The sequence below is a fragment of the Phyllobates terribilis genome, unplaced genomic scaffold (genome assembly GCF_046119375.1).
Source record: "Phyllobates terribilis strain yellow unplaced genomic scaffold, ASM4611937v1 Scaffold_5__5_contigs__length_657084704, whole genome shotgun sequence".
In the NCBI taxonomy this organism is placed as follows: domain Eukaryota; kingdom Metazoa; phylum Chordata; class Amphibia; order Anura; family Dendrobatidae; genus Phyllobates; species Phyllobates terribilis.
In genome coordinates, this window is record NW_027362765.1 from 166,851,596 (window position 1) to 166,873,979 (window position 22,384).

Here is a 22,384-nt window from a genome sequence, read left to right on the forward strand (position 1 = left end):
TTTGTATCTAAAAAAAACAGTTTGAGTGTGTCGCTCACTGTTCAGCCGCAAATATATATATATTTTAAAAAGCCTGGTATACACCAGTAAATTATTACTGTGGTTTTGATGTTCCACGGTAAAACAACTCTATTATCCTGTTTTTGGCATTTTTTGCTGTATAAAAATAATAATAGTGTCTCCCTGATTTTTCAGACACAAATATATCTGTTGAAAATAGTCTGGTGTAGGCCAGAGAGACAGAAGTGTGCTTTTGCTGTTCCACGGTAAAAAATCTCTATTATCCTGCTTTTTGCATTTTTTGCTGTAAAAAAAAAAAAAATAGTGTCTCCCTGATTTTTCAGACACAAATATATCTGTTGAAAATAGTCTGGTGTAGGCCAGAGAGACAGAAGTGTGCTTTTCCTGTTCCATGGTAAAAAATCTCTATTATTCTGCTTTTTGCATTTTTTGCTGTAAAAAAAAAAAAAATAGTGTCTCCCTGATTTTTCAGACACAAATATATCTGTTGAAAATAGTCTGGTGTAGGCCCGAGAAATACAAGTGTGGTTTTGCAAATATATATATATTTTCAGCCGCAAATATATATATATTTTAAAAAGACTGGTATACACCAGTAAATTATAACTGTGGTTTTGCTGTTCCACGGTAAAAAATCTCTATTATTCAGGTTTTGGTAGTTTTTTCCGTAAAGAAAAACAGTAGTGTCTCCTGACTGTTGTGACACAAAAATATATCTGTTGAAAATAGTCTTGTGTAGGCCCGACATCCCAGTGTGGTTTCGCAGTTCCACGGGTCAAATCGCTGTACTATCCAGTTTTGGGCCTTTGGTATCTAAAAAAAAAGCAGTTTGAGTGTGTCGCTCACTGTTCAGCCGCAAATATATATATATTTTAAAAAGCCTGGTATACACCAGTAAATTATTACTGTGGTTTTGATGTTCCACGGTAAAACATCTCTATTATCCTGTTTTTGCCATTTTTTGCTGTATAAAAATAATAATAGTGTCTCCCTGATTTTTCAGACACAAATATATCTGTTGAAAATAGTCTGGTGTAGGCCAGAGAGACAGAAGTGTGCTTTTGCTGTTCCACGGTAAAAAATCTCTATTATCCTGCTTTTTGCATTTTTTGCCGTAAAAAAAAAAAAAAATAGTGTCTCCCTGATGTTTCAGACACAAATATATCTGTTGAAAATAGTCTGGTGTAGGCCCGAGAAATACAAGTGTGGTTTTGCAGTTCCACGGTACAAACCTCTGTATTATCCACTTTTGAGCCATTTGTATCTAAAAAAAACAGTTTGAGTGTGTCGCTCACTGTTCAGCCGCAAATATATATATATTTTAAAAAGCCTGGTATACACCAGTAAATTATTACTGTGGTTTTGATGTTCCACGGTAAAACATCTCTATTATCCTGTTTTTGGCATTTTTTGCTGTATAAAAATAATAATAGTGTCTCCCTGATTTTTCAGACACAGATATATCTGTTCAAAATAGTCTGGTGTAGGCCAGAGAGACAGAAGTGTGCTTTTGCTGTTCCACGGTAAAAAATCTCTATTATCCTGCTTTTTGCATTTTTTGCTGTAAAAAAAAAAAAAATAGTGTCTCCCTGATTTTTCAGACACAAATATATCTGTTGGAAATAGTCTGGTGTAGGCCCGAGAAATACAAGTGTGGTTTTGCAGTTCCACGGTACAAACCTCTGTATTATCCACTTTTGGGCCATTTGTATCTAAAAAAAACAGTTTGAGTGTGTCGCTCACTGTTCAGCCGCAAATATATATATATTTTAAAAAGCCTGGTATACACCAGTAAATTATTACTGTGGTTTTGATGTTCCACGGTAAAACAACTCTATTATCCTGTTTTTGGCATTTTTTGCTGTATAAAAATAATAATAGTGTCTCCCTGATTTTTCAGACACAAATATATCTGTTGAAAATAGTCTGGTGTAGGCCAGAGAGACAGAAGTGTGCTTTTGCTGTTCCACGGTAAAAAATCTCTATTATCCTGCTTTTTGCATTTTTTGCTGTAAAAAAAAAAAAAATAGTGTCTCCCTGATTTTTCAGACACAAATATATCTGTTGAAAATAGTCTGGTGTAGGCCAGAGAGACAGAAGTGTGCTTTTCCTGTTCCATGGTAAAAAATCTCTATTATTCTGCTTTTTGCATTTTTTGCTGTAAAAAAAAAAAAAATAGTGTCTCCCTGATTTTTCAGACACAAATATATCTGTTGAAAATAGTCTGGTGTAGGCCCGAGAAATACAAGTGTGGTTTTGCAAATATATATATATTTTCAGCCGCAAATATATATATATTTTAAAAAGACTGGTATACACCAGTAAATTATAACTGTGGTTTTGCTGTTCCACGGTAAAAAATCTCTATTATTCAGGTTTTGGTAGTTTTTTCCGTAAAGAAAAACAGTAGTGTCTCCTGACTGTTGTGACACAAAAATATATCTGTTGAAAATAGTCTTGTGTAGGCCCGACATCCCAGTGTGGTTTCGCAGTTCCACGGGTCAAATCGCTGTACTATCCAGTTTTGGGCCTTTGGTATCTAAAAAAAAAGCAGTTTGAGTGTGTCGCTCACTGTTCAGCCGCAAATATCTCTATTTAAAAAAGTGTGGTATACCCCAGTAAACAATAACTGTGGTTTTCCTCTGCCACGGTTCTAATCTACTCTTTATTACCCTTTTTCAATTGATAGTGCAAGTGTAAACTATTTTACTTCATTTACAATGGGCAAGGCACGTGGCAAGGGACGTGGAATTGGACGTTCTGGTGATGGTTCGTGCAGAGGACGGGGCCGTGGCCAAGGTGAAAATGTGCCACAACCAACAGCCACATCTTCTCGCTCCCACTTCTTGACCGAATTACTAGGGAAGCACAGAACAACACCAGTATTGAGAACTGATCAATGTGAACAGGTTATTAATTGGATAGCAGACAATACTTCCAGTTACCTGGGCACCACCACCTCCGGTCTGTCTTCCACACGGTCAACTCTTAGTAGCCGTGAGTCTCGACCGCATACTCCTCCTCACCCTGATGCTCCTTCCTCCCACCATGCCGAGTGTCGTCAGACAGCAAGTGATCCCACACTTGGACACTCTGAAGAGCTGTTCACTGGTCCATTTCCATATTTGGGCCCCTCGCCTGATACGCTTGATGTGGTGGAAGAGGAGATCCCATGTTGCGATGCCCAAATATTTGAACAGCCACGGCCACAGGAAGTCGACGTTGGCAATCTGTCACAAGAGGTGGACGATGACGAGACACAATTGCCAGGAAGTGAGGAGGAGGATCGTGGTGCGCAAGTGGAAGAGGAGGAGGTGGTGGATGATCTAGTAACTGACCCAACGTGGAAGGAGGACATGCAGAGTGAGGCCAGCAGCACACAGGGGGAGGGAGGCAGAGTACCCCAACAGGCAGGAAGAAGCAGTGTGGTGGCCGCAGACAGAAGGCAGGCAACCATTCCCCGTAACACCAACACGAGGGACGTTGCCAGTACAAGCGGTAGGTCTTCCAGAGTCTGGAATTTTTTAAAGACTCTGCTGATAACCCCAAAAAGGCCATATGTTCCACCTGCCATGCCAGCATCAGCAGGGGTGACAAAACTACCAGCCTGACCACCACCAGCATGATCAGGCACATGGCAGCAAAGCACCCGACTTTGTGGGGCGAAACCCAGGGTCCCCGACCAGTGTCAGCGGGTGTCACCACTGCTTCTTCCACTGTTGTGCGTGCAATAGAACCCCCTGTTGTGTGTGCAAGGCAATCCCCTGTCCATACTGCATGTAAAGATGCCCCCTCCTCTCAGTCTTCACTTGTTATGGCAGTTTCTCAAGAAACAGCATCAACGTCCACGTCCACGTCCCACCGCAGCGTTCAATTGTCCATATCCCAGATCTTTGAACGAAAGCGGAAATTCGCAGCTAACGCCCCACAGGCCACAGTCCTAAATTCGCACATTTCACGACTGCTTGCATTGGAAATGCTGCCTTTTAGGCTGGTGGAGACGGAATCCTTCCGCAATCTTATGGCGGTGGCCGTCCCTCTGTACTCGGTCCCCAGCCGACACTATTTTGCCCGGTGTGCCATCCCCGCACTACACAAGCACGTGTCCCAAAGCATCTGCCGTGCCCTCAACAACGCAGTTACTGGGAGAGTCCACCTGACAACGGACACGTGGACAAGTGCTTGTGGCCAGGGACGGTACATCTCTCTGACGGCACACTGGGTAAACATAGTGGAAGCCGGGACCCAGTCGGTCCTTGGGACGGAACACATCCTCCCCACACCGAGGATTGCGGGCCCTATGTCAGTCAGAGTTGCCCCCACAGTGTACAGCTCCTGCGCATCCTCCTCCTCCTCCTCCTCCTCCTCATGTTCAGCCTCCATCTCAGATATCACCACATCAGTTACAAGCTGGAAGCATTGCAGTACTGCCTCCGCCAAGCGGCAACAGGCTGTGCTGAAACTCATAAGCTTAGGTGATAAACCTCACACTGCTTGTGAGTTGTGGGCAGCTGTGAAAGAGCAGGCAGATCTGTGGCTGAGACCGCTGAACCTACATCCCGGCATGGTCGTGTGTGACAATGGCCGTAACCTGGTGGTGGCTCTGAGGCGAGGTGAGATCACACACGTACCATGCCTGGCTCATGTGCTTAACCTCGTGGTTCAGCGGTTTCTTAAATCGCACCCCGAGTTGCCAGATCTGCTCGTAAAAGTACGCCGCTTGTCAGCTCATTTTCGCAAGTCAGCTACAGCTTCCGCCGCCCTTGCTGTGTTGCAGCAGCGTTTGCAGCTTCCGGCACACCGACTGGTGTGTGATGTCCCCACACGTTGGAACTCTACCCTCCACATGTTGCAAAGGATTTGTGAGCAGAAGAGAGCAGTTGTGGAGTACCAGCTGCAACAAGGCCGTCGATATTCAGGTCAGACTCCACACATAAGACCTCAGGAGTGGACCTGGATGTCTGACATATGTACCATCCTGACAAACTTTGAGGAGGCTACCAAGATGGTGAGTGGCGATGACGCCATGATTAGTGTCAGCATCCCACTTGTCTGTCTTTTGCAACGCTCTCTGCAGAGAATTAAAGAGGAGGCATTGCAGCCAGAGTATGATGAGATGGATCAAGAAGCCGTAGCGGGCGATTACACACAGCCCAGCCTCATCTCATCCCAACGTGCATTGGGGGACAATGAGGGAGAGGAGGAGGAGGAGAAGGAAGAACAGGAGCTGCTATCATGCGTTGTAGACGGTAGTACCTGTACAAGTGTCATACCGTCGGTTCAGCGTGGGTGGCCTGAGGACAGGGGGGAGGAGGAAGAGGAGGAGGAGGAGGAGAGCATGGTCAGTCGTCATCTTGGTGAGGACACGGAAATCTTGCCCGTTACCAGTCTGGCACGCATGGCTGACTTTATGTTACGCTGCCTTAACCGTGACCCTCGCGTTGTCAAAATGTTGGGTGACAGTCATTACTGGTTCGTGACACTTGTAGACCCCCGCTACAAGGAGAACTTTCACTCTCTTATTCCTGAGGTGGAGAGGTCTACAAAAATGGGGCAGTACCAGAAGGCCCTTGCTGCAGAACTCTTAAAAAAATTCCCATCTGAACACGCTAGCGGCAGAGGTCACAGTTCGTTGCCCAACCAAGGCGTACAGGCGAGAGAGATGCAACTCCAATCCAGCAGAGGCAGGGGAACACTGTCAACGTTCTGGGACAGTTTTCTGACACCCGCCCAGCTTACAGGCCCTGAGGCGCGGGGTACTCTCACAAGGAGTGGAAAGTTTCAAAAGATGGTGAGGGAGTACCTTGCCGATCGTACCAGCGTCCTCCGTGATTCCTCTGTGCCTTTTAATTATTGGGTATCCAAGCTGGACACTTGGAATGAACTCGCTCTGTACGCCTTGGAGGTCCTGGCCTGCCCTGCCGCTAGCGTGTTATCGGAGCGTGTTTTTAGTGCCGCTGGGGGAATTATAACTGATAAGCGCACTCGCCTGTCAACTGACAATGCTGACAAGCTGACCCTTATCAAAATGAACAAGGGCTGGATTGGGCCAGACTTCTCATCACCACCAAATGACAGCAGAGTAACATAAAGTCAAATCCACTGTGTTATTTCGGGAGGTGTATTCACATGCACCGCTTCACACCCACACATGGGTATACGCTTCCTCGTTTCGGCTGTTTAATCTTCTTCTCCTTATCCTCAGCCTCTACCACCACTATACCACCAGGGTGCCAGCATTGCAAGTTCCTCCGTTCTAATTTTTGGCAGCTTTTGCTGGGAAAGCATAAGCAAATACCATGGGACACCCACTCCCCAATAATGGGACTTATGTTTGTAATATGCTGTACTGCATGGCTCTTGTAAGGGGCATTGCAAGTTGCTCCATCCTAATTTTTGGCAGCTTTTGCTGGGAAAGCATAAGCAAATACTATGGGAGACCCACTCCCCAATAATGGGACTTATGTTTGTAATATGCTGTACTGCATGGCTCTGGTAAGGGGCATTGCAAGTTGCTCCGTCCTAATTTTTGGCAGCTTTTGCTGGGAAAGCATAAGCAAATACTATTCCTCATAATTTTTGGAAAGCCTTCCATTCACTGCTTAGGCCAACAGTGCACAGGAGACCCAGTTGCTATAAATGGAAAAAAAGGTTTAGTTAACGCCCTCTGACCTCCATGTCATTTCCAAGGGGCATTGGAGTGCCTCAAAATTTTTGGTAGGCATTGCACTCACTGTATGCCCTATAACTGTGTAGCCGAACCGCTCCTTTTGTTACAGAAACATATCCTACAAGACATATCTGGTTGACTTGCCTGATATTGATGTGAATGGTCCCTGTTCCTCCTGCTCTTTCTCCTTTGCCACTACCTCATCCATCATTTATCACCTGAAGCTTTGTTTTAACGGGAGTCATAGAACTTGGATAGTAGCAGGAAAACATCCAGCAATCCTCGAAGGAGGTAGGATATGCGCCAAAACGCTGACCTCCTCAGGCCTAGCCGCTACTACATACATGCGCTTGCATTACAACAAAACAAAGCAGATGCTAACTTCTATCATCCTCATCATGCTCCTCACCTTGGCACTCTCAACTCCCCTGATGGAGAAGCCAGGGCCCACCGGAGGAGTCTGATAGTCCGGTGGGCTCGGCCAATGCTGCCCTAAAGCAGGCCAGGCTAAGAAAAGTGTGGGAAAGGTTACCGGTACAAATAGGGGTGGCTGGGGACCGAGTATGGACTCCCGGCCACCCCCTGGAGGCTGGGGAGCAAGCGGGGACACCCGGCCACCAGGCGGCTGGGGACTGAGTATGGATACCAGGCCGCCGACACAGCCATGGCGTGGTGGCCAGATTCCGCCTCCACATGCCTAAAAGGCCCAATTTAAAGTGCAAGCAAGCATGCAGTATGGTATTGCAGCCTGGGGGTGGGTGGGTGGCAGGCTGCATACTTGCGCTTGCATTGCAAGGAATGGGAGAGGTACAATTGAACACTGCCCTGGGACAAGGACTTGAATGGGGATAGTTGCAAGTCTGCAACGACAGGTGCAAGGTGGGAGGCATCTTCGCATGTACCATGAACAGGGGTTTGGCATGCACACACTACAGCGGAATAGGCTCTCCTTCCCACTAAATGCACTGGGGAGGGCACAGGTAATGTTTTGGTATACGCGCTTAATCTTATGTATAAGGTACACCAGGACAAATAGGGGCGGCTGGGGACTGAGTATGGATACCTCGCTGCCGAAGCAGCCATGAGGTAGTGGCCAGCTTCGGCCTCCTCTAAACTAAAAGGCCTCATTTCAAGTGCAAGCTAGCAGTATGAATTGCAGTCTGGGGGTGGGTGGGTGGCAGGCTGCACACTTACACTTGCATTAAAAGAAAACATAGCAGATGCTAACTTCTGTCATCATCATCATGCTCCTCACCTTGGCACTCTCAACTCCACCGATGGAGAAGTCAGGGCCCACCGGAGGAGTCTGGTTCTCTGGTGGGCTCGTCCAATGCTGCCTAAAGCAGGCCGGGCTAAGAAAAGTGTGGGGGGGGATGTTCCAAGGAGAAATGGGGGCGGCTGGGGACCGTTTATGGACACCCGGCCGCCGGGCGGCTGGGGACTGAGTATGGATTCCAGGCCGCCAACACAGCCATGACGTGGTGGCCAGATTCCGCCTCCACATGCCTAAAAGGCCCAATTTCAAGTTCAAGCAAGCAAGCAGTATGGTATTGCAGCCTGGGGGTGGGTGGGTGGCAGGCTGTATACTTGCGCTTGTATTGCAAGGAATGGGGGAGGTACAATTGAACACTGCCCTGGGACTAGAACTTGCATAGGGATAGTTGCAAGTCTGCATCTTCTGATGCGGCAAGGATCACTTATGATGGGCACACTTTTAGACAGTGACCTGGGAGTCAGAGATGCTTCCAGGGGTCTTCCCCATGCTGTTCCCATGTCTTTTCAGCACTTTATGCATGTGTCACACAGCACATGGCCAGATAAGGTTGTAAAATGTTAAAATGACATTTCCCGGTGAATGCATTTGTCATAGTTGAAAGCAATACAAAAGTGCAAAAACGCATAAAAAATGCTACTTGTTTACATAGCCGAAGGTGTGGAGGAGTATTTTTGTTTTTGGTCATTTATTTTAACTTATACACAAGTCTTTTCCCTGGAAAGGATGTTCTTTAACATATTTCACAGGAAAAAAGTTTCACTTTCGTTTTATTGTGAGCCCGTAAAAGTGGCTTAATACCTCTGACCACGTTGTTGACAGCAGTGACCTGGGGTCAGAAATGCTTCCTGGGGCGATCCCCATGCTGTCCCCATGTCATTTGAGCACTGTCACTATCGTTTTGGGCACTTGTTAGGCTTTTAAAAGACTGCCGGGGGTGCCACCGCAAAAATGCTCGAGTCTCCCATAGACTAACATTGGGCTCGTTGCTCGGGTCGAGCACCCGAGTATCACGGCGAGCTCGGCCCGAGCTTCGAGCACCCGAGCATTTTAGTGCTCGCTCAACACTAGTGCATACACAGATTAACTAAATGTCAAATGAAACTGCCATTTTTTGGCAGAACCAAATGAATTTTCAATGTGAAATACTTCTCTGATAGATGATCTGGGAATAGAAGGAATGGTTATGTTGATTGACAACATCCAATCTGTTTGTTCCCACAGAAATAAGGCACTGTGTAAAAATACACACAGCATGCATATACCCACTGAAAAAACATGCATGTGTGGCTGAAGCTAATATTCATGTGTATGGGGCGGTTGTTCAATCCTATGTGTTGGGGACCTTCTGACTTTGGCATTTAAATTTAAGTGGCAGATCTTTTTCCTCTTCTTGCAGATAAGTCACTGCTGACAAAGTTGTGTGGTAGTGGCTTACTCCCCTCTTCCTATAAAGAACACTTGCACACTGAGGCGAGGCAAGGGTGCATGTGTATGAAGATGAAGGGAGGGGGTAGTAGAGACAGCTGTTGGCCGATCAAAGATTCGTCCAACACCTATGTGATGTGTATGGCCAATTTAATAATTATTGAAAGTGTATGGCCCTGTATAGGCTCTCTCTGACCTCCTCTGATCAGCAGATTAATTAGCTGTCCCCATTATTATTAACATAGACACAGCAGCTTGTCCAAGTGACTGTGATTGTTACTGCATCTTGTCACTTTAACTATTATGCTTTTATATAATTTTTCTAGACACAGATCCAGAGGACGAGGATGACTGGGAGGATGACATCAAAGTGACTTCTCCATCAGAGAACTTTAATCATGAAGAACCTCCTGAAGAAGTCAGAGAGACTACTACAATCATTAAACAACAAGATTCAACTTTGAAAAAAACAACTGAAGAATCACAGATATCTACAAGCAAGCGGGAGAATGAAGATGGGCAAGAAGACCTCAAAGTTTTTAAGGAGACAATACGAGACATCAAAAATTCTGTAAATACAGAAGAGGAAGAAGATGATACAAAAAGCTTCAGTCTTTCAACTAGATCTCTAGTTATAGATGAAGAAGATAAACCAGAACATTCATCTTTTTCCACTAACATACCAGATGTGGAGGGAGGAGTGCAGCAAGAGCACCATGCTCCTATTGTAAGCCCACCAGAACTAGAGGCTGAGGAGCAGACTACACATCCCACCACTATAAACCCACCAGAACTAGAGGCTGAGGAGCAGACTACACATCTCACCACTAAGAGAGAAACAACACCTCCCATACCATCTACTACAGATCATGCTGATGGCAAAACAATGAGGAAGGTAACACGCTCTATTTCTCAAAGCAAGAGAAAGTGAAATAAGAAAAAGCGTTGATTGAAACAGGGTTTTATTCCCCCACTGTTTTGCTGAGATATGGGCTTTTGAAGTTTAGGGTGCCCACTATGCAAATTTTCCCTTCAACCAAGGGGTCAATAACAGAGATTCTTCTCTGGGATTATTTGTTTTTTCACCTCTATGACTCTGCCCAATAATAAGAAGCCAGCAACATAGAGGAGAAAAAAAGCAAATGCCCACAGAAAAGGTCAAAAACAGTCATTTTCAGCGTGATCTGGTGAGACTTGATGTGTCTCACTTGACAAAACTGAGAACCCCTTACTTCTGTCACTTCCTGTCATTTCAGTGCCGGGATAGGAGAGCCGCAGCATGGGAGCAATGAAGATCATCGTGGGAGAAGTGTTTGTCACATACAGCGCTCTGGGCCTACTACTGGTATTGTGGAGTAAGAAGATTGACGGTATGCCGCAATGATCTTCACTGCTCTTGGGCTTCCATGCTGCAGCTCTTCTTCTCTCCTGGCACCAAAATTACAGAAAGTAATGGGAGTGAGAGGTTTTCAGCGTGGTCAAGTGAGACACATCAACTCTCACCAGATTACACTGAAAATGCCTGTTTTTGACCTGCTCTGTGGACATTTGCTTTACATTCCTCTGTATGACACTATTTTCATTCCAAGGCCCATATCTCAGCAAAGCAGCGGAGAAATAAAACTTTTAAATCATTACTTCAGCTGCTTTCTACTGATATGTACAGTATTAAATATAAAAAAAAGTTGTGAAAGTTCATCTCCCTGAAAGATACAGTTTTAATGGATTTGTTTTCACTAGAACTATATAACTCTACATGTCAGATAAATAAGCCCAGCCTTAATGGAGACATTTTTGCAGTCATACTAATCTCAGACATTATTACCAGAAATGAACAAGGAGCAAAGTCTTAAAGATAAGGCAGAAACCCACTCCTTGTATACTGTTTTAGTTTCACGTTCCTTTGTTATACAATTATAGTAGCACAATCCTGTGCGTGTCATAGCAGGACACTGAACCTTCCTGCAATATGTCATTTGTGCTACATTTTTTACAAAACCGGTTTCAAATATGGAGAATACAATCATATTTGCTTTTTATTGGTAAATTCTAAGGCTATGTTCACACATGTTGTGTTTTTTTACATCACAAATCTGCAGCAAAACTTTATCTTCAGGGGCATTTTGTTGTGGATTTTTCTTGCAGTTTTTGTGCTTTTTTGATGCGTTTTTTTCACTGTCCTTCTGTCTCTATTTAGTTCAAAATAATAATTTGCGTGCACTCTGTCAGAAGTGGAGGTGCTGATGTAATGGGCAGCGAGTGCCCCTTAACTGTAGAAAATTCAATTCATCGCACACTCAAATGTTGTGAATGCAAAAACATTTATTAATACACAGACAATTTGTTCAAACCCAGGTGCAAGTCGACAGCGGTACGACGTTTCGGCCTAAATTGCGGCCTTAATCATTTAGTCGCTTACTAAAAAGGAAAACATACAGGTGTCAGTACCAGATTTGTAATATCAAAATCAAAATTACAATCATATTGTCGAGAAGTATGACGAAGAGGTAGGGATAGAGGGGAAGGTGGGGTGGGGGGAAAGGCGGGAGGGTGGAGGGGGGAGGGAGGTGGAGGTAAGGAGAGACGAGGGTGAAGGTGTTGTGGTTACATTCAGTATAAATACGCAGAACAGGGTATAAAAACCATAAAAGTAAAAGGTAGATAAAAGCCATATTTGTTCTTACTTGTATGGGTGGTTTGAAATTGTTTAGAGTCTGAGAATAGGGCTAAAGTCCAGGAAAGAGGAGAGCTGCAATATCAAGATGTTACAGTTGAAATATATTACCCATGATTTTGCCAGTGAGATGATTGTATAGTCTGGGGTGGTTACCTCAACCAGGTCCAACAGTGGTGTGGGGCCACGTGGATCTAAAGGATAGTATGGAGAGTTCATCCCATCATTTGTTGGCTGGTCTGTAGCTTTAGCTGGTCTGTAGCTTACCATGCGGTCATATGGAGTCCATGCATAGTCAGGGTGTAGGTCCCAGAAGGGGTTGTGTCATTCATTGGTGGTATGGAGGGGTATAGCGGCGCTCCTGCGCCTTGCTGTGGCTCTGGTAAATGTCATACTGAGGAGACTGTGCTTTATACACCGGCGGGGAACGCCCGACCGGAAGTGCGTCATTGGTGGGGCGTGTCACCGGAAGTGACGTTCCGCCGGCCCCGCACTGCGTGATTGGATGGCCGGACATTGCCTGTGTTTACAGGCACGGTACCACCTCTAATATTGTGTATGGTGGTAGTCAAGGAAACTGAGCTGTGGCGCATGTGCAGGGGACAGGCTATGCATTATGGTGCTGTGCAGACGCAAATAAAGTTGCTTTTATATATTAAATGTATTGTATGGAGGTATGTTATATATTTGTCTCTAGGGCACGGTATGTTGTACATGTCATTATAGTCCTAGTGCATGACATATAGTGGATAGGTTTAATAAGTCAGTGTTAGATGGTAGTGAGTGGTAATCGTGTAGTTGGGGCATAATTACGGAGTATAGTAGGTGTTGGGTTGTAACATGGGTGATTCACGGAGCACCTTGAAATATTATAAACATTATAAACACATTATTATATACATACGGATAGAAGTTCATAGAGCACCTTGTAACATTATAAACACATAATTATATACATAGGTCTAGAAGGTATGGATTAGGTGTATTGTATAGAGGTATGGTATACAATTATCTCTAGGGTACGGTATATAGCACATGTTATTATGATCCTAGTGCATGACATATAATGGATGGATTTACTGGATCGGTGTTGATAGTGTAACTGGGGCACAATTATGAAGTATAGAAGTTATTGGATTGTCACATGGAGCATTCTAAACACAATAGTAAGGATAGAGACACTCACCCAAAGGGCAGGATGGATTCAGTGTGTCTGTGGAGGGAACAGACCAGTAAGTCAATAAATCCAATCGATTTCTCTATTCAAACCATTAGGCGCAAGGGTTTGCAGGGTATAGATCCAATATGCTTCCCGTTGTTTTAATAATTTCACATGGTGACCACCCCTCCTAGGTCTTGGGACATGTTCGATGACTTGAAAGCGGAGTTGTGCTACAGTGTGTTTCGCTTTCGAAAAGTGGTCTGGTAGTGGTAACCAGGTTTTACCGCATCTAATGGTTGATTTGTGACTTGCTATGCGATCCTTAACATGTTATGTTGTTTCACCCACATAGAGAAGGCCACAAGGGCACTTGACTACGTAGATGACAAAATTGGAATCACAAGTATGAAATCCCTTGATGGGGTAACTTTTGCCGGTCCTGGGGTGCGTGATGTTGTCTGATTTGATTACATTAGAGCAGGCGGCGCAGCTCAGACAAGGAAAGGTCCCGCACCTGCGGGTACTCAGTAGTCGTTGTGAAGGTGTGGTATGTGAGCTACCTATGTCAGCCCTAACGATCTTGTCCTTGATGTTTGGGGCTCTCCTTGTGCACATCAGAGCCGGAGTGGTAAAGGCTGGAATGTGGGGGTATGCTTTGGTGACGAGGGGCCAATGTTTCCTTATGGTAGTGTGAACTTTGGACTTGAGTGGATGATAGGTATGGACAAAGGGTTTGGGGGAGGGGGATTGGGTAGGTCTGGGTTCCGGTAATCTAGATCTTTCATCTAAAAGGAATCGACTAGGGTAGTTCCTCTCCTGAAATTTAAGTGACATCTCCTCAAGGCATAGGGGGAGGGTGTCAGGGTTAGAGACAATTCGCCTAACTCTGTGGAATTGGGAACGGGGCAGGCCATCTCTGGTGGCCTTGGAGTGGCAACTTGTGTAGTGCAATAAGCTATTGCAATCGGTTGGTTTTGAAAAAAGGTCGGTTGTAAGGGTGTCATTGTCCCCACGGATTACCATTGTGTCCAGAAAGGAGATTTGTTGTGGATTGTAGTTTAGTGTGAATTGAAGTTCTGGTCTGATAGAGTTGAGGGTGGTTAGGAATAAAGAGAGTGTCTCAGTTGACCCCTGCCAAATGAGGAAAATGTCATCAATATAGCGGTGGTAGGCGGTACCGTGTCTTTGAAAGAGCGAGGGGGGAGAGGATGGAGTCAGTGGAGGCTACAATGGGTCGGCCGGGTGGGTTGATCAGTGATTTGTGGATTTTAGGTAAGATATAGAATACAGGTGTTATCGGATGTTGATTGGTCAGGAACGTGACTGTCTTGGAATCTACTGTGTGAAGATGAAGGTGTCTAGTCAGTATCTCTTGTATTTTGGTATGGATGGTAGGTGTGGGGTCGGTATTGATCTGTCTGTAGGTAGTGGTGTCTGCTAGTTGTTGATTGATTTCGCTGATGTAGGATGACTTGTCCATAACTACTGTGGCACCCCCCTTGTCAGCAGGCTTGATGACTATAGAGTTATTGCTTTGTAGTGACCTAAGGGCGTGTTTTTCCTCATTCGTTAGGTTCTGGTGTGTAGGGAAAAAGCCGAGTCGTTGTTCGTGTATCAGATTTTTTATGTCTCTATCAATGAGTGCTATCGTTGTTTCTGCTGCATGGTTGGTGTGGGGGGGGGGCAGTAAGGACTAGTGTTGCATAATCTCAGGGCGGTAATAGAGAGCTCCGGGACAGGTGAACCCCCGGATGGAGGTGCCCTGTACAAGGAGGTCTCCTTAGATACACCATAATAAGTCTTTAAACGGATCATCCTATAGAGCCGCTGGAGGTCCTTCTTTAGCTGGAACGAGTCCCAGTTAGGTGTCGGACAGAAGGAGACATCCTTCTGAAGGACTGAGAGTTCAGTGGGAGTGAGGGTATAGCTGGAGATGTTCTTCACCAGGTTAGGTTCCTTACCTGGGATCGGGTTGTCATCCTTTCTCCTCCTCGACCTCCTTGTAGGTCTGTACGTGTCTCTATCTGTCTCTATTTATTCATATACATAAAATTCTGTGAAAAGAAAGAACCCCATTCTATTTTGCCATCAAAAATGCTGAAAAACGCTAATTCTACTTTTGGTGCGTTTTTGATGCCTTTTTTCAGCGTTTTTTTCACCACCCATTACTTCCTATGGGTGAAAAAACGCTGAAAGAAGTGACATGCTCTATTTTCCTAAAACCCAACTAAGGCATAAAATACGCAAAAAAAAACCCATGATGTGTGAACAGAGAATTGTGGTTTCTCAGAGACTTTTGCTGGTACTGGAAAACGCAGCTGAACATTTGCATAAAAATCTGCAGCAAAAAATGCTGAAAAGCCCAACATGTGTGAACATAGCCTTAGGAGGTTCTGAGGATCGACCATTAATGCCAATATTTTATTTTAAATGGTCACTGTTGCATCAATCAATGTAGTCTCATCTGAACATAATTTCTGAGCATGTTATTACCCAAAGTACTTTGCATTGCAAAGACATTGCAATGGATTGCAGGAAGCTGTGATCTCTGCTCCTGCTCTCCTGTCTGCAAAACCAAATACAGGCATGAAGAGAGATGGGCCTTTAGTTCAAAGCAGGCAAGCTATTAGACAATGGTATGAGTGATGTATGCTTACAAGTGAGGGGAAGAAAGTTTTAGCACCTATTGTGCTGGCAGAATACCAATTAAGAAGAACTACTCACTTATTAGACTGGCCCTATCAGACTCATATAGATGCTAAAAGCAGTTTAAACCCATTGTATGGGAATAGGCAGCAAGACCATGTTACCCAGGCAAAATGACAAGTACGCTTACCGGTACATTATTATTTTCTTTTTTTATGTGCTTTGATTTCATTTAAAAGTATTTTGACCAGCATTATAAATACCCTTCCAATAGGATGCATCAAAAGTAACACCTATATAGTAATGTCACATCACGAGTTTACCTTGGAATGTTACATCTTTATTGTCGAAATCTTATTATGGCACATCATATACCAATGGATGAGACAGAGACATGAAATGACACATGGGGGGTTATTATCAGCTTTAAGGCACTAAGTCACCTTCTTTACACCATACGCAGGAAAATTCGGCTCAGCCAGGTGTTCCAAAAATTCTCCAACGGAGCCACTGCCGAAATCCTCTGGCAGCGTCTTATCAATGGGGACAACATAATGATTGTATTTTGGAAATCCACCATGCCAGAACCTTCTCTCCTTACAATATCTATTAGGAGAAAGTTAGGAGGCTCCCATATACATTACATGGGTTAGATTGACTTTAGTTTAATTTATGTGTGAGCCTTAAAGGGAATCTGTCAGCAGGATTTCACAACCCAAACTATTTATATGTGCATGTAGCTCTTTTAAAGACAAGTCTAGCAATACCTTTACATGTCCAGTCCATTTCTCCGTAGCATTTCAACTCCTGGTAGACTGACAGCTCCTTTGCCTGAAGTCACACAGCCTAGAGGTTGTCAGTCAAACAAGAGATGGCGGCGCTGAGTGGGGAATAGAGCTGGAGTGACAGAGGCTTCAGATCTTCAGAATAATTTGCATATCAATTCAAACACTGATTTCTCAGTAACAGAGGAAAGGACTTACCATTCAAAGGTATTGATGAACTTGTCTTTCAAATAGCTACATGCACATATACCGTAAATTCTGAAGGTGAAATCCTGCTGAGAGATTTCCTTTAACCCCTTCACAACATCCGCCGTACATATACGCCCAAGACTAGCCTCTAACAATTGCAGGTGGTGATTTTCACCGGCCATGATTGTTAACCTGTGAAATACCGCTGTCAAACTCTGACAGCGGCATTTAATATGCGTCAGCATGGGGGCGCGTCATTCCGTGCACCCATCGCTGCACATGTGACGTGATCGCAGGTCGCCGATAGGTTGCTATGACAGCAGGGAGTCTGTTGAAGACCTCCATGCTCGTCTTTACGGAGCTCCACTGAAACCCACCATGTGGCCGGGCTTCAAAGGAGACTGTGATTTTTACTATATACAGCAATGCTGTGGCTGTGGCATTGCTGTATATAGAACAAGTTCAAATCACCCTCTTTTTCCCCCTTTAAAAATAAAGAAATAAAAAAATATACACATACGTGGTATCGCCGCATTCAGAAAAGTAAGATCTATCAAAATATAAAAATTATTAACACCGTAGACAAAAAAAATTCAAGAACGCCAAAATTACGTTTTTTTGGTAGCTGCAATACTATTATAATAATAGAATTTCTATATAATAATATTATAATAATAAAAATTCTATAACAAGCTTTCAAAACTTTATATCTATCGCAAAATGGTATCAATAAAAACATCTCGCTGTTACACAGCTTCATTGACCAAAAAATTAAAGCGTTACAGGTCTCAGAAAATGGTGACACAACCAAAACATTTTTTTTTTCAAACTTCTAATTTTTTTTACCACTAAAAAACTGGAAATATTTGGTATTACTATAATCGTACTGATTGGCAGAATCCTATTGCGAGGTTATTTTTACCACAAAATGTACACCGTAAAGATAATTCCCAAAAAACAATGCCTGAATTGCATTTTTTTCACAATTTCTCTCCACTTGGAATTTTTTTCCTGTTTTCCGGTACACTATGTAGTAAAATGAATAGGGTCATTCACAATTACAACTCGTCCCTCAAAAAAAAAGCCTTCACATAACTTGAAAAATAAAAAATTTATGGCTCTGTGAAGAAGGGGAGGAAAAAACCGAAAACGCTAAAAACGGAAATGGGCAGCGTCGTGTGCTTTTATGGTGTAAAAACGTCAGTTTAGAGTACTCTAAATTTGTGCATACATTTGCAACTTTATGAAGCAGGAGATACAGAGATCTATGCATATAAAAGTATTAATAAGAAGCAATTAATGAACTGTAATAATATAATATCCCTTTTAATGCAGGTTAACATGGGAGAAAAAAAAACACCACTGCCACCATCCAACCAAGAAGTATTCAGGACAGACAGAGGTGACATGGGTGAGAGAAAATGAAATCATACAAGAAACAGCTCAGGTCTAACAAAAATATCATAAAATGCTTTTCTTTAGGTTAGGAGGTGTTGAAACATGACTTTTTGTCATAGAGCGTTGTGTGATTTTCTTTTATCCCAGTGGTATATTTATTCTATTTGTACGTCTCTTTTCTGTTTCTAACCTGTTTCCCATTTTTTTTATACTTTCTTTGTGTTTTATATTCCTAATAATCGTTAAAACTGCACTGTCTACAGGATCTTTTCTTTAATATCTTTCCAGGTTCACTGCGTTTTATTGAGCACGAAGACCCCAGACTGATTGAGGAAATGCTGGGAAAAGCTGAGTCTCAGACAAGTCTACAAAAAGTAATACAATGTGTCTGAACGCTGCTGCAAAATTTATGGTATTATACCGGTTGTGGTAGCCCTTTCCAAGGAGAGCTAATTTGAGTTGAGATACAACTGAACTCCAATATTTCTGCCATTATTGGTTTAAATTAAATAAAATAAATACGATGCATCGGAGAAAAAAAAATAACACACAGCCAGTGTCTGAGTGTACAATTCTTGTCTGCCCTCAGATCCCAAGCAACAAGTATTTTATTACACCCCCAGAAGAAAGGGGATGGCTATGTGCCTTACCTTACACAGAAAGTATTTTAATTGGAAATAACAGAGTCTTAAATTATGGATTCTCCAGAAGTCCTTGAAAGCTGGCTCTATCTAATTAACTATACTTTTAAAAACAAAGAAGGAAAGCTTAACAAGAAGACAGCTCTATATAACATACAGTGCCCTGTGTTATTGCTTTTATGAATAACACTTATAAAGTTAATATTAAACTACAAAATTATCAAAGATATATAGGTAGATTTAAAGGGGTATTCCCATCTCCAAGATCCTATCCCAATATGTAGTAGGTGTAATAATAGTAATAATATTAGCAAATATCTCCAATTAGAAATGTAGTGCAGTTTTTTCTGATTGGCTATGTCTCTTTCCTCATATGCAGGGCATTGCAGGACCTTAGGTATCCATGGTTACGACCACTAGCAACTAACTGTCACTAGATCGGTGGTCGTAACCATGGATACCCAAGGTCCTAAAATGCCGACACATTATGAAAGATACATAGTGAATCAGAAAAACTATACTACATTTCTAATTGGAGGTAATTGCTAATATTATTATTATTACATTTACTACATATTGGGATAGGATCTTGGAGATGGCAATACCCCTTTAATTGTCTAAAATAATAATCAAAGCAAAGTATAAATATTAATCATAACATATGGTACATATCAGGGCCAGGTCTAGAGAAATCGTAGGTGGCCACCTAGGATACTTTTGGGCACTATTTGAATATTTTTACAGCCAGTTAGATGCCGTAACAGAGTGGCTGATAATGATGATTAACAACTGTGCATACATATATGGATATAGGTATACAGATATAACATGCATAATACTAGGAGAAAAAGACTGATAGGATTGTCGATTAGGCAGTTATCATGTTAAACTTTGGGAACTGAAAGTAGGGGGGCACATTCTTGAAAAAAATGCTGCCTTGGTCACCAAATGGGCCAATCCCCTTGTAAATACCATATTATCTATTAGTCAATATCATCTTAAAATGGTTTATTTCTTTCTTTAGGGCAACTTTTCTCAGTGTGTTTGTCCTATATCACCAGGACCCCAGGGGCCAAAGGTCAGTAATGTATTGGGTGCTAACAAAGGAGGAAACAAATTTAGAACATAAAGGCCAACATTGTGTTATTGCCTAACTAAAAATGAACTGTATTTCCTTTTATAACTACAATAATCTGTGTACAGTATACTTACAAACAAACATCAATTCCAATTGGCACTCAGTCCATGGTGCTCGTGTCTAGGGATGGCATCCCATTGCAAACAATATAAGAAGCAAATAATAGACAACCAACAGAAGATTAGACCCCTAAAATATAACTTTTATTCGAATATGCTAAAAAGGACTCAATAGTCACCATAACAACAAACACAAAAACAAGACAAAATGCCAGGGAACAGGGATAAGTCACACATCAGTCAGGAAGGATTACGGGCTCTATCTGTCCCTATTTTGTCCCTAAAATCTCTCCCTTCCTGACAGCGGAGGTTGGCACCCTAATTTTTGCTCCGTGGCGCCCCCGCTCAACGTCGGTGTCCCTAATATCCCTGGTAAATCTCTATCTTTATATTTAAAAAACCACAATCGTGAATAAAAGATAGAGAAAAGTGAACGTACAGATTAAGAAGCCGACAATTCATCATAGATATGCATTTACAGTCTCTATCACATTCTGGCTCTGACAATTTAGAACGACATAGAGCAGGATGCACATATGATACCGGTCTGTGGGCATTACTTCTGGGGATTAGTCTCATATATAACAGAACCTGCTTTATTAGCTTTGGTTATTTAGTATATGCTGGCTTGTGTATGAATGTAATAAACCAGCTATCTTGAGACAAATCTTACCTTCTAAAAATTCCCAGGGCTATTATTATTGTCGCAATATACAGACTTGGGTCTCCTTAAATGCATATCTATGATGAATTGTCGGCTTCTTAATCTGTACGTTCACTTTTCTCTATCTTTTATTCACGATTGTGGTTTTTTAAATATAAAGATAGAGATTTACCAGGGATATTAGGGACACCGACGTTGAGCGGGGGCGCCACGGAGCAAAAATTAGGGTGCCAACCTCCGCTGTCAGGAAGGGAGAGAATTTAGGGACAAAATAGGGACAGATAGAGCCCGTAATCCTTCCTGACTGATGTGTGACTTATCCCTGTTCCCTGGCATTTTGTCTTGTTTTTGTGTTTGTTGTTATGGTGACTACTGAGTCCTTTTTAGCATATTCGAATAAAAGTTATATTTTAGGGGTCTAATCTTCTGTTGGTTGTCTAGTTTTGCAATTGGGCCCCGCTTATACATTCCTTGTTCAGGTGTTTAATAAGAAGCAAATAATATAAGAAGACCGACACTCACTTGTAAGTTTGCAGAATTTATTCCATGCTCTTCAGAAGACAAACATGTTACGCGTTTCGGCCTGAACACAAGTCTTTTTCAGACTCTGTTTGAAAAAGGCTTGTGTTCAAGCCGAAAAGCATAACATGTTTGTTTTTAAAGCTCATGGAATAAATTCTACAAATTCTTCAAACTTACAAGTGAGTGTTGGTCTTCTTACAGCATACGTACTTGATGTCATTACTTTGATGGGTTACTTAAAAACAGATTGTAACAGAATTTTTTAAAACTCAGGATTTGTATTTATTAGGGTGACAGAGGAGATCCCGGACTCCCAGGACTTCCAGGTAGCCCAGGACGCATTGGTCCAGTCGGACTTCCAGGCCCACCAGGACCACAAGGTCCCCCAGGAAATCCAGGGCAGCCTGGTGTGGCAAGTATCTTTAGTGATGTACAGGAAGAAGAGGTAAATGTTTGGTGAATGTATGCCAATATTATACTATTATTGAATACAATTGCCTTCTAATGTTCATGTTTTTATTCTTGCAGACTCCCACACTCAGAGGTTCTCCAGGACCCCAGGGCTTTCCTGGACTCCCAGGTCCCCAGGGATTCTCTGGACCACAAGGGCCTGAAGGTCCACCTGGCTCACCTGGGCTTCCAGGATCTCCTGGTCTTCCAGGATCACCAGGGTCATCAGGGTTAAGAGGAGACCAAGGACCTGAGGGTATTCCCGGGTCAAGAGGATTTCCAGGCCAGCCAGGGCCTCAAGGTCTTGAAGGCCAACAAGGAGCAGTAGGATTACGAGGACCAGAAGGACCCCAGGGTCCACAAGGCCCCCAGGGGACTCAAGGTCTGCAAGGACTATCAGGACCAGAAGGCAGTCCTGGTCTACCAGGGCCACTAGGAATTCCAGGTGTGGATGGCCCTCAAGGTTTTCCAGGACTTCCAGGTGAAGATGGGATCCCTGGACTTCAAGGACTGCCTGGCCCAAAGGTGGTACAGTCTTATTGTGTAAAAATGAACGTTTACATTCTTTTTTCAGTGAGCAACTGACTAATTTCAAGTCTGATTTTTTAAATTTGTCTAAATTCTTTGCACCTGGGAGCTGAAATAATTGTGCCGTTCATGAAGA

The 22,384-nt window shown here is 43.1% G+C and overlaps 1 protein-coding gene across 2 annotated transcripts in view; it reads left to right on the top strand.

Moving 5' to 3' along the window:
* The window catches only part of LOC141272540 (uncharacterized), a 48,867-nt gene that overhangs the window by 3,807 nt on the left and 22,676 nt on the right, over positions 1-22,384 (top strand). Inside the window, exons 2-7 of one of the 2 annotated variants that reach the window (XM_073683361.1) lie at positions 9,719-10,287; positions 18,184-18,259; positions 18,535-18,620; positions 19,912-19,965; positions 21,560-21,715; positions 21,799-22,245. In XM_073683361.1, coding sequence (XP_073539462.1) covers positions 9,719-10,287; positions 18,184-18,259; positions 18,535-18,620; positions 19,912-19,965; positions 21,560-21,715; positions 21,799-22,245 — 1,388 coding nt within the window. The remainder of the gene's footprint in view (positions 1-9,718; positions 10,288-18,183; positions 18,260-18,534; positions 18,621-19,911; positions 19,966-21,559; positions 21,716-21,798; positions 22,246-22,384) is intronic. The other variant, XM_073683362.1, reaches the window with a different exon arrangement.